This window comes from Scylla paramamosain, chromosome 8 (genome assembly GCF_035594125.1).
Source record: "Scylla paramamosain isolate STU-SP2022 chromosome 8, ASM3559412v1, whole genome shotgun sequence".
NCBI lineage: Eukaryota > Metazoa > Arthropoda > Malacostraca > Decapoda > Portunidae > Scylla > Scylla paramamosain.
The window spans coordinates 11942920-11955799 of NC_087158.1; the positions used below are offsets into that span (position 1 = coordinate 11942920).

A 12880-nucleotide genomic window follows, 5' to 3' on the forward strand; every position below is an offset into this window, starting at 1 on the left:
CCTCAAAGCTGAGTTTTGATCTCAGCAGTTCTTAGGTAATGGGTGAATCGTGTGATGTTTCTACATCCTGAGGAGGTGGACTTTTCCTATACATCTTCCGCTACAGTACTCGTCTGTGGCGCCAAGCCTTAGATAAGGCTGGCATTGTAATTCGTTCCAAAGAAAAGAAAATCACTATGTTTGTGCCGCATGAGTACAATAATATAATAATTTAAAATAATTAAAATGATACATTTTTAACATTCTATCCTAATTTAACTAATGCACATGCCTCAAATTAGGAATATAATGCCCAACAAATTATGTTATCAGGTCAACTTTGGAGTCTTGTGGGAGGGCTGAGACAGAAGCCACACTTACCCAGTAACCAACAGTTAATGTTCAGATCAAGACAGGATGGATCATTACTGTTTGTTTCTGACAAAAAAGGAAATATAAAAATAAACAGTCGCACCTTGGCGCCGTATCATACTACAAAGAAAAAAGTATCATAATAATCGTACCGCACATTTACTGTCCTCACAATTGTATCATACTGTAATTTCGTACAATGCAGTACCGTAATGTATGCTTTGGTTATCAATGAGACAATTACTGCTTGCACATGGCGAGTAAAATTATTTTGTATGTTTAAGCATCCACAATGTTTCCTCCTGTGAAAGTGCTGCTACCGTGGGCCTTTAACCTTTCACTTTCCTAACATCGCTCTAAGAGTCCTATTCTTGTCATTACACAACTACAGATGATTTTTCTGTAGGCCTTACCTCTAAATTTTCATCTACTAGAATTGTTAGTCTGTTTGTATGATTGTAGACCTTCCAGGCTATCTCTGCCTATTATTCACATGCTTTTGTTTAGACTTTCTGGGCAATCTCCATCTTATTCATATTCATTTTGATGCTAAACCAATCCATACGCTTACAGTTTTCCTTCCAGTTTTTCTCCAAATACTTCCAGACACAAAATTCTATCAAACAGTGTTAAAGTCACCATGGGCTTCCTTGTTTGCGAATGTATCCAATTCCTCATGTCCCGTCGTGATTTGTATTCCTATTTCAGAAGGTTTAATTTAACTAAACGTCACCTTCTGTTCTTATTTCGTATTGTCACCATGAGTCTGCGAGCGCGCACGCACGCACACGCACACACACACACACACACACACACACACACACACACACACACACACACACACACACACACATTACACTTATTTCCAGTATGTGATAGTACAAAGAAACGGAAAGTATGCAGGTATACGAGACGCAACACCACACACTGGAAAACTAGGCCACTCAGCCAGCAGCAAGGCAGTGACATGTAATACTACTGTGAAGGTCAATCATTGTTAAATCAGTATTACGATAATTGGTTTTGAATTTGGCGCATTGCTTTTTATTCTATTTTTCCTCCTTTACTCGTCTGAGAAGATGTGGGACGCGTAAAGCAAGTTTTTTGCGTGACGAATGAAATCAAGTTTGTGACACCATTTCCAGTGAAGGTATATAAACACGAGCTCCTCGTGCATTGACAATCCCAGAAACACCTCCAACTCTCACAATGAAGCTCGTAAGCAAACTAACATCCTAGCAAAAATCTTATTTTAGAGCTGCGCTTAAAGAATGTTCATTATTACCTGTTTTCTTATATATATATATATATATATATATATATATATATATATATATATATATATATATATATATATATATATATATATATATATATATATATATATATATATATATTTTTTTTTTTTTTTTCCCAGTTAACATTTTTGTCTATGTGCTGTGCCCAAAATCAATACATAATACTTAATGCTTACCACTGTAGGCGTAGATCAGGAGCAAGTTATTAACTTACTAATGACACAAACTACACTTCTACATCATATCTCATTAGATATATCTGCTACATCTACCGCCAATGAATACTTATCGGCATGAACGTTCATTTTACGTTCACTCTGTTATCACATCCATACCCGTGGCAACCGTGTATTGTGTAAGACGTGATCAGCATAACTTTTTTAATATTCTTTATATGATAAGGCAATGACATAACGGTATCTTAAAAATGTACACTAATAAACTTCTCTCTTTTCTAAGACTTCCCTCTTGCTGGTGCTCGTAGCAGTGGCAACTGCCGCAGCCGGTTCCATCTACGGTTATGGTTCCCATAATTCTGGCTATGGCTATGGCTATGGTCGGCCCCAGATCAGCGGTATCGCCAGGCTACTTCCTCAACGTATCCATGTGTCTCCCCTGCATCCCACACGTGGTAACCTCTCGCCTTCCTATGTCACGGGCGTGCATTTGGCGCGAAACGTGGCAGTTGTAGCGAACCATGGTTACGGTTATGGTCAAGGTTACGGTTATGGAAATACTGGAGGCTACGGCTTTTAAATCTGTTCAATAAAAGTTTTAAGAATCAACTAGAAGATTTATAACAATCCTCACATTTATAACAATCCTCACAAAGATCTTTCATTGCGAATACCACTTGACATACATATTGTTACATACGAGTATTTGCTTATTGCCGGCGAATAAAGAAAATGTTTTCTTAATGTCCAATATCAATGACCTTCAGCATAAGAAACATTCCGAAAAGTAGGAAAAAAAAAAACGGCATTTGGAAACCTAGCTGGGAGGAGAATAAAACCAAATAGGTCTACACTGATATTTCTCTCACACGCTACATCTAAGTAATTGATGAAGAAAATATCAAACGGGGAATCATGAAGGATCAAATGCCACGAATAGCTTCCTTTCAGTTCATTATGGAAGGATGACTCTATTCTAATAGGAATCCGGGCAGTTAAGCACCAGGTTGCACTATTTTCCAGTAAACGCCACATATATTTAAAGGTAATGTTTTGTGGCAGTAAGTTTGTCCTTAGTGACATCAGCCTCGAATACTGTCTGTGTACTGCATCACAGTGATGGAAGATCATGACTCTACACCATTACTCCAGAAAAAAAAGACGTGACTAAATCGAAGAATGTGTGCTAGGAGAGAGAGAGAGAGAGAGAGAGAGAGAGAGAGAGAGAGAGAGAGAGAGAGAGAGAGAGAGAGAGAGAGAGAGAGAGAGAGAGAGAGAGAGAGAGAGAGAGAGAGAGAAGTTAATTATGACAAAAAAGGAAATATTCAGCACTATTTAAAAGGGACTTATGGGTGGCAAATGAAGCCAGCTTGACTCCACTAGGTGAAGCAATTTACTCATGACAGCATAACACTTGTGATGAGATACGTGTAGATTGAGAGGTGGGAGATCTAAAGAGTACTTCTTGATGAATCTGTTTACGTTGAAAATGTAACAGCAACTTTAAGCAAATATATATATATATATATATATATATATATATATATATATATATATATATATATATATATATATATATATATATATATATATATATATATATATATATATATATATATATATATATATTTTCTTTTTTTTTTATCATGACGACTGATCAACAGCAATAAAATTAAAAAGACCATTAAAGTAACAGACACTGGGAAATATTAAATATTTCAAATTTATTTATTTATTTATTTGTTTATTTATTTATTTATTTATTTATTTTTTTTGCATTTTTTTCATGATTTTTAAGCTGTTCTGGTTACAAAAATATTTTGCAATGGAAATACTCTCTTGGCTGGGCACCCGGATTACTTCATCAGTTTGTTAGAGATTCATACTTACGAAGAACTGCACATCAATACAAATCGAACATGACAATACTAGATCAGAAATTAATCTGAAAAAAAAAACTTTGTTAAGAATAATCTTGAAAAGGTATTTCTAATACGCAAAAACTGTGTCAGACTTGCACCAAGAAAGATTAATTTGTTCACTTTTTAAGATGGATTATGCCTGGGCCACTGCTTCAATCATGAGGACATTAGTGGCATTACAGGAATATAATCAATTTTGCTTTTTTTTTTCATTGACTAATAAAACTGTGTGTGTGTGTGTGTGTGTGTGTGTGTGTGTGTGTGTGTGTGTGTATATATATATATATATATATATATATATATATATATATATATATATATATATATATATATATATATATATATATATATATATATATATACATATACACACACACACACACACACACACACACACACACACCTACATTTTCATAATCACTTAAAAAACGCGTTTTTTCAATGACTAATGAAAATTGTGTGTGTGTGTGTTTTATATATATATATATATATATATATATATATATATATATATATATATATATATATATATATATATATATATATATATATATATATATATATATATATATATATGATATGCAGCTGAAAATTCAAAATCATACCAGATAATTCAGATAGTTTATCTGAAGGAATGGCTAGCAGACAACGAACAGACCATAACTATTCTTGATTCCCACTTGACCAGAGGAATCAGTTTGGCGTCATCGTTTTCATTAAACAATGCCGTGGATGGAAACAGTAAAGGAGACAGCACCCCACCCAAACTCAACACTCTTCAGAGATGGATTGTCATGAAGTGGTGACACTTTTAGGAAGCCATAGAAAACTTTTCAACGATACTCTGGAAAGACAAAGAAACACAAAACGAAAAAAAAAAAAAACGTGCGAAAAATAATAAAATGCCAGGATAAAGTTTATGTAAGCAAAACTATATGAAGTGTTGGCACACTCATATAGGTAATGGGATGAGGATCCAGTCACCACCTCAGAAGAACGAGGAGCTTTGGGATCAGGCTTGCTGCTTTGAATACACTACGAATGTCTTCGATGATCCATATCGCAGCATATTATATATATATATATATATATATATATATATATATATATATATATATATATATATATATATATATATATATATATATATATATATATATATATATATATATATATATATATATAAACATATAAAACGTCTTACTAGAAGAAACAACAGACAGCAAAACCAGTTTTGTTGCGGCTCTCCAGTCACTAAAGATCTCGTGCATCATTTTGGTGTCAAGGCATTCCGGATTCACTGATTTTCCCTTTCTCTGGAACTTTTTTTTCAACCAGGTCTGAGTTGCGCAGCAAGCTAGTATATATAAACCCTAACAAAGAGAGAGTTGCCTAGAGACACATGCACACTCAACACGATAAAATGAATCTCGTAAGTAAGCACGTGGTTCTCAACGGCTATTTCTAATAATATTCTTCTAATTTCTGATTAATATTCTTCTAATCTTTGTAAAAAAAAAAAAATGCATTTCGAATGTCAATAGTATGATCCCTTTCGAAAAACAAAATACGAAACGACATATATAAGACACATTCTATCACTGATTTTCAAACCTGTCTTCGAATACTGGATTAAAAAAATTGTGTTAGTGCACTTTGCTATAAAAGTAAAGAAAATAACATGAAATCATAACTCAATCACTTTTTGACCCATAGACTGCGTAAAGAAGCTTCCGGTACATGACGAAGATAATCGCCGCGTCTTTCCTTTCTCTGAGCTGCAAGAGGTTTTCAGTACATGCCCCCATAATCCATTTACTTTCTAAACACACACACACACACACACACACACACACAGATGCAAAGACCAAGTGGGTTGCTGAGTGTGAATATATATATATATATATATATATATATATATATATATATATATATATATATATATATATATATATATATATATATATATATATATATATATATATATATATATATATATATATATATATATATATATATATATATATATATATATATATATATATATATATATATATTTATTTTTTTTTTTTTTTTTTGTTTTGTTTAATTCTAGTTTTGTTTTTCTTCCTGCAGATTACCCTCCTGATCGTGATGGCAATGGCTGTAGCGGCAGTTCTGGCCAGTCCCGTCCCCGGACATCCATTCTATAACAACTATAATTATGGTTACGGTTATCCCCAATACGCCGTTACTTCTACTTACATCCCTCAAACGATCCACTTGACCCGTCAACACTTTTCTCTTCCTTACGGATATTACAAACACTTGTGGTAATGATGCACTCCTGAGTGAGGGACAACATCGCAATGAGCCCCAGCAACCTAAGGACTTTTTTCTTTTAACGTTTCAGAATCAGGTTCTTACTGCACCTTCCTACTTTTCATTACCTGTAATGTATTTATCTTATACTCCAATATTTTTCAATTGAAATTAAATTCATAGAAATAATTACGCTACTCCCTGTGTGTTTTACCTTATATCAATTAAGTTTTTTTTTGTATGTATATGAATGGGATAATTATATTAATCTCTTATTTTTCTAGATATAACACATTCACGACAAAAAAGAAAAAAATTCTAGACACTTGGATATCATGTAACACTGCATGTCATGCAAACATGCATGTTATTCAAACAAGATTATTATATTAAACATTACCAATGCTCATTTTATTTAGTCTGCAGGACTTTAAATCACATATAAAAACAAAAATATTATAACCAGCTGTATATCTACCCAACTCCCTGAAGTTTCTGACTTTTATAACGCCGATGAAAAAAAAAAAAAATTGGAGAAGCATGTTTCTTAATGGTCTTTAATGTCTTTTGTTCAGGGAAAAGTTAATGAAAAATTATATATATATATATATATATATATATATATATATATATATATATATATATATATATATATATATATATATATATATATATATATATATATATATATATATATATATATATATATATATATATATATATATATATATATATATATATATATATATATATATATATATATATATTAACTGTAAAAGAGGGAGACAGTCGAGTATCACTGAACAAAAAAGATAGTATCTGACAGAAGGATTTTTTTTTTTTTTTTTTTGAAGCACTGGAAAACACACACTACTTTGTCCCAATCAGAAATCCTAGAGATCAAAAGTCAGTCATTTTGTGGTTTTCCTGGTGAGTTGTTAATAGTTACATAGAGTTACATAGAAAAACAACCCACAACAGACCTTGCGGTCCTCACGAGGTGACCTGACCTAGGATTACTAAGGTGATAGTGGAAGAAAAGGACAGGAAAGCAGAAGGCTCTCTCCCCACGTTCCTGAAGGGTTGGGCGTCTAAGAAAAGAGATTGAAAAGACGCGGTATCATGGACGTATGCGTGGATAGGACAATGAGTTTGGCTTAAAAGCACACTGATTACTAATAAACAGAGTGACAGGACAGAATCTTTTTAACATACATAGAATAACCACAGCAGCAATAGAGCGCTCAGAAAGAAAAATTATGAAGTTACTAAGAGAAGCATAGAAACGGTAGGCGGGTTGTTTGGAAATTAAAGCTTTGTGCCAGGTTCTATCAAATGCTTTTCATATGTCTAAAGCAACAGTGACAGTTTCACCAAGATGACCAAGATTCAATAAGGAAAGCCAGAAGATCACCAGCAGAACGGTCACGACAGAACCCATACTGGCGATCAGATATACTTAAGGTTGTGAAGTGATAAATGTTTAAGAATCTTCCTGGTGAAGGTAGACTTAAAAATCTTAGAAAGACAGAAACTAAAGCAATAGGACGATAGTTTAGAGGGTTAGAGCGGTCACACTTTTAGGGAACAGGCTGAATAAGTTTGCAACAAGAAGGAAAGATAGATGTTGGCACAACAAGAAGGAAAGGTAGATGTTGACAGAGTTGGAAGAGTTTGAGCAAGGTGTGAACATGGAGGAATAGTTTCTGAGAACAATAGGAGGGACCCCATGAGTTCCATAAGCCTTCCTGGGTATAAGGCCATTGCGGGCATGGGAAACATTATTAGGAAGAATTTTGATAGGAGTCATGAAATAGTCGAAAGAGGGGGGGGAGGAACAAGCCTGAATTATCCAAATTTGAAATTTATTAAAGGTTTAAGCGAAGAGTTCAGATTTAGATATACTCGTAGAAGAAATAACAATGATGCCATCACATTGAAATATGTAAAGGAGGGAAAGATGAAGAGGAAAAAGTTGGAGATATTATCGTTAGGTACCAGTAGTCACGAGAAGAGCTAGGTCTAGAAATGATTTGACACTGATGATTGATGAAGGAACTTTTAACTAGTTGAAGAAAAGTGTTAATGTGTTTCATGCCAGAAATGTAAAATGTATGAATTTTTGAAATGAAAAGCTTAATTACATTTTTTTATATGTCTTCTACATTACCATAAAGGCTAGATTCACATCATATATATATATATATATATATATATATATATATATATATATATATATATATATATATATATATATATATATATATATATATATATATATATATATCAAACTGAAGTTGTTATGAAAGCCACAGATATCATAATACGTCAAACAGAGCAAGTATTAAAGGCTATCCTATAAACATTATAAGTTCATGCAATACATATAGACATAAACCTTATATTGTCGTATCCAGTAGAAATGGAAAACCGCCGTCACGACGAAATAAAAAAAAATAAAAAAAATCCAGACTTTTTGTTTGTTGTGGTCTTATGCAACTCTCAATCATTGAATATGATCGACCAACATTTTCACTTACGAAGCGAATCAAGTCACTGAACAATAATTCTTGTCACTGGTGTCAAGGTCGACCACGTTTCACTCGATGCAGACTTTTTTGTACAAATACTGGTAAGCCGGTTTTTTTTTTTTTTTTTTTTTTTTGAGACTGATTGTGTTAGGTCATACCGTGGTACAAATTAAACTAGGTCTTGGGAGCAAAGTATATAAGATCAGACAACGGGAGAATTAACAAGTGACACACTCGCCACGCAAGATGAAACTTGTAAGGAAGCACAACCTCCCAACTTAGTTCATTTACTTTAAATTTACTCTGTAAACAAAGCGGTCGATGTAATTTGAAAATTTTCATATTCTCTCTCTCTCTCTCTCTCTCTCTCTCTCTCTCTCTCTCTCTCTCTCTCTCTCTCTCTCTCTCTCTCTCTCTCTCTCTCTCTCTCTCTCTCTCTCTCTCTCTATATATATATATATATATATATATAATACAAACTTTTTGTATTAAAATAATGCTGACACTGTACCAGATCTTTTTGGACGTGTAGATGAACTTGCAGTACTTGGTAATGATATTAATCCTATTTTTTTTTTATCTTTCCCAATCAGATTTTCCTGTTTATAACTGTGGTGATGGCTGCAGTGGCTGTCACGTGCAGTCCCCTTCCTGGCTACGAAAATTACAATTACGGCTACGGTCATCCCCGGTACACTTATGGCGTCATTACAGCATATGTTCCTACCATCGAACGAGTGAGCTACATTCACGGACCGCGTTACTATGGGCCATCTATCCACGACGGCATTTACGGAGCATACGGCTACGGAAAAGGCCATTCATACTATAACCATTAACAGAATGCTGGGAGAGTGAAGTGTCCAGAAACTGCCCAGCGATAAAACACAAGCAAGTTTTCAAAACCATCTTGGCAGTAGCTGGCGCTGAAACATTTGCTTTCTTTTTACTCATTATTTACTAAGTGTTCGTGTGTCTTTACAACTGTTCACTTCCCTTTCTCTCAACTCAAATAAAATTTTATGATTAGCTTTATTGTCTTACCCACTCACACTGTCTATATATAAAAAAAAAAAAAAAAAAAAAAAAAAAAAAAAAAAAAAAAAAAAACAGGTAGGTATCTTGATGCACCGTGTTTATTCATGCTTTAGTTTTAATGCGTAGAGACGTTCATCTGAAAACAAACAGATATACAAATAGATAGAATAAAAATGAATTAGTTAATTCATTAATTACGGTGAAAACAAGAAGAAGAAGAAGAAGAAGAAGAAGAAGAAGAAGAAGAAGAAGAAGAAGAAGAAGAAGAAGAAGAAGAAGAAGAAGAAGAAGAAGAAGAAGAAGAAGAAGAAGAAGAAGAAGAAGAAGAAGAAGAAGAAGAAGAAGAAGAAGAAGAAGAAGAAGAAGAAGAAGAAGAAGAAGAAGAAGAAGAAGAAGAAGAAGAAGAAGAAGAAGAAGAAGAAGAAGAAGAAGAAGAAGAAGAAGAAGAAGAAGAAGAAGAAGAAGAAGAAGAAGAAGAAGAAGAAGAAGAAGAAGAAGAAGAAGAAGAAGAAGAAGAAGAAGAAGAAGAAGAAGAAGAAGAAGAAGAAGAAGAAGAAGAAGAAGAAGAAGAAGAAGAAGAAGAAGAAGAAGAAGAAGAAGAAAATAATAATAATAATAATAATAATAATAATAATAATAATAATAACAATAATAATAATAATAATAATAACAACAGGCATTTTTTAAACTTTGGTTTCAAACTTAAAGAAGAAGCAATACCTTATCAATGTATCAAAAAATCTAAATACAGTAAATCTAGATAAAATGTGTTTGATTTTCAGTATCTTTTTACAAGCTCAGTAAATCCTCATAACACACGTCAGTCAGTATAATTGTCAGTTTTTGCTTTCATTGCAGATATCTGCTAATATTACTTACATCTTCTATGAAATAGAAAAGATGAAGAAGCAAAGTTATTGGAGATGTTTTTGGCTACGTGCCTGAAATCTCGACCTTGAAAGATTTTGACATTTTCTATTAATGAAGGAGTTTTTGGCTGTTGAAAAACAGAGTTAGCATGATTCAGTTGATGGAAGGCTCAAGTACTCTTTGTGGGCTGCCTCTCTATCACGTATAGCACGAGAAAAGCCTGTGTTAAACCAAGGTTTGGAAGGTTTAGGTCGCGAGAAAGAAGGAATGTACACCTCCATGCCAGACGTTATTACTATTATTCCAAGGGAAATCAGAATAATACCTTCTCAGGTACCCCAATTAGCAGAGACAAAACACCAGAGGCACCTCCGCTTTGGGGATCCTGAGGAGGGATTGGAGTGATAGGACAAGATACAGATATGAGGTTGTGATTGGAGGAGCCCAACGGAGAAGATAGGTTGACAGCATAAGCAGAAAGATTAGAGGTGAGGAAAAGGTCAAGAATGTTGGGAGTATCACCAAGACGGTCAGGAATCCGAATAAGGTGTTGCACCAGTTAGTCTAGGTCGTGGAAGATAGGAAAGTTAAAAGCTAGTTCACCTGGATGGTCAGTGAAGGGAGAGGAAAGCCAAAGCTGGTGGTGAACGTTGAAGTCTCCAAGAATGGAAATCTCTGCAAAAGGAAAGAGAGTCAGAATGTGCTCTACTTTGGAAATTAAGTAGTCGAAGAATTTCTTATAGTCAGAGGAGTTAGGTGAGATGTATGCAGCACAGGTAAATTTTGTTTGAGAGTGACTCTGTAGTCGTAGCCAGATGGTGGAAAATTCGAGTTACTGTCAGTTGCCTCAGACACCTGTGTTTCGGTGAGGAAAAGAAGATGAAGTTTATTAGAGGAGAGGTGGTGTTCTACAGACTAGAAATTAGATCCAAGGCCGTGAAGGTTGCAGAAGTTAATGAAGAAAAAGTTGAGAGCAGTCCGACCTGGGGACATTTGTGGCCTCCTTCCCAGACGGGGACTCCGAGAATGGTATAGGAGTCGCCATATGGAATCGCTGGTAATAAAAAAGAGAAATTGCAGTTAAAAAAATACTAACAATAGAACTACCTCGGAATGGTCATCAGTGGCCGGTGCTGTATCACAGGATCCCTTCTCGTGCAAATGCTTTTTATAAGAAACAACTTATTTCGCAAGTTTTTTTTTTTTTTTTCCAAAATTCAGAGACGATATGAAAACTGTCAACTCGATAATATCAGTCCGTAACAGGTACACCCTCCAAAGAAGAATATAGCACGATCTGAGCATAGCTTGAGAAGCTGGAAGTCCCCTTTAACGACAACAAATTCGATATTCTCGAAGTCGGAGCAAGAAATTACAAAAAAAAAAAAAAAAAAAAAAAAACGTGATTATGAAATGTGCAGCAGTAAACTGAAAACTACAATTTGTCATATGTTTTGTTACGACTGCAATGAAATCTAAATTTTACCTCAATGGTAAAACGTAAGATATTCTATTGGCATCACCTTAGGAATAATTATCATCCCTATTTACTCGTATTAGCCAATGAAGCTTCCATTCCAAGTTTAAAGTGTAATTTTGGTTGTCTCACTATGTAAAAGACAGCAGAACTTGAAGCTATCAAAGGAAGGGTTACGACAGCCTCTTTGTCAAACACATCTTATGTGAAGAATGTGGCACGACTGAACGTTTATCTCTGAGAAAACATCGTCTACAGGGATAGTTTATTGTTTTGAAAGGCGCAAAGAAATGTTAACCCAGAAACAAGTGCACAGAAGTGATGACTTATCACGAACAAAGAGTAACGGAGTAAAAACTAATAATATTAAAATAGATACAAGTTTACATCACTAAGCACTGCTCTACCAGTGATATCGCTAGAGTGGAGTAAACGTCAACATTCCGTAGCGTAACACAATGTATTCTTTAAAGGACAAATTCATCCAGCTTTCCCTCAAAGAAGATTTTCATTAACACTGTATGACCTGCTGGCTGTTTAACTGCGTTTTATTCAGACAACATATAGTCTGGTATGACTGGCTAGAGAAGCACTGGATTGTGCAGTGTGACCGGTAGAAGCGCCAAACTGGAAGCGACTCATATGGCAGTAGCCTTACACACCTCACTCCCCTCCCCTCCTCACTTCCTACTTATATATTTTTCTAGACTATGTAATGATAATGTTTTCTTAATATATGGATTTACATAATGTGGGCTAAATTTGTTTAATTTTGAATAATTTTCATTTGCATATCATAAAATTTGAAAACAAAAATAATAAACAATTAAATTGATGCTGAGAATTTCCAATCCAACATGCCTCAAACGTAAAATAAGTAATTTATTCATGATTCACCGTCAGTTGATTGCATATT

General features: G+C 34.2%; 1 protein-coding gene and 2 long non-coding RNA genes across 3 annotated transcripts; all 3 read left to right on the plus strand.

The window, feature by feature from the left end:
- The first annotated feature begins 1525 nt into the window (after positions 1-1525).
- On the plus strand, positions 1526-2434 carry LOC135102794 (uncharacterized). Its single transcript, XM_064008312.1, has 2 exons — positions 1526-1569; positions 2109-2434. Exons 1-2 carry the CDS (start codon positions 1561-1563, stop codon positions 2403-2405), a joined length of 306 nt encoding a protein of 101 aa, XP_063864382.1. The 5' UTR covers positions 1526-1560; the 3' UTR covers positions 2406-2434.
- A 2698-nt stretch (positions 2435-5132) lies between these two features.
- On the plus strand, positions 5133-6245 carry LOC135102795 (uncharacterized). The gene is made up of 2 exons (XR_010269788.1): positions 5133-5179; positions 5863-6245. It is a non-coding gene; the product is annotated as an uncharacterized LOC135102795 (long non-coding RNA).
- A 2113-nt stretch (positions 6246-8358) lies between these two features.
- Positions 8359-9610, plus strand: LOC135102581 (uncharacterized). The gene is made up of 2 exons (XR_010269684.1): positions 8359-8834; positions 9173-9610. It is a non-coding gene; the product is annotated as an uncharacterized LOC135102581 (long non-coding RNA).
- Positions 9611-12880: the final 3270 nt, after the last annotated feature.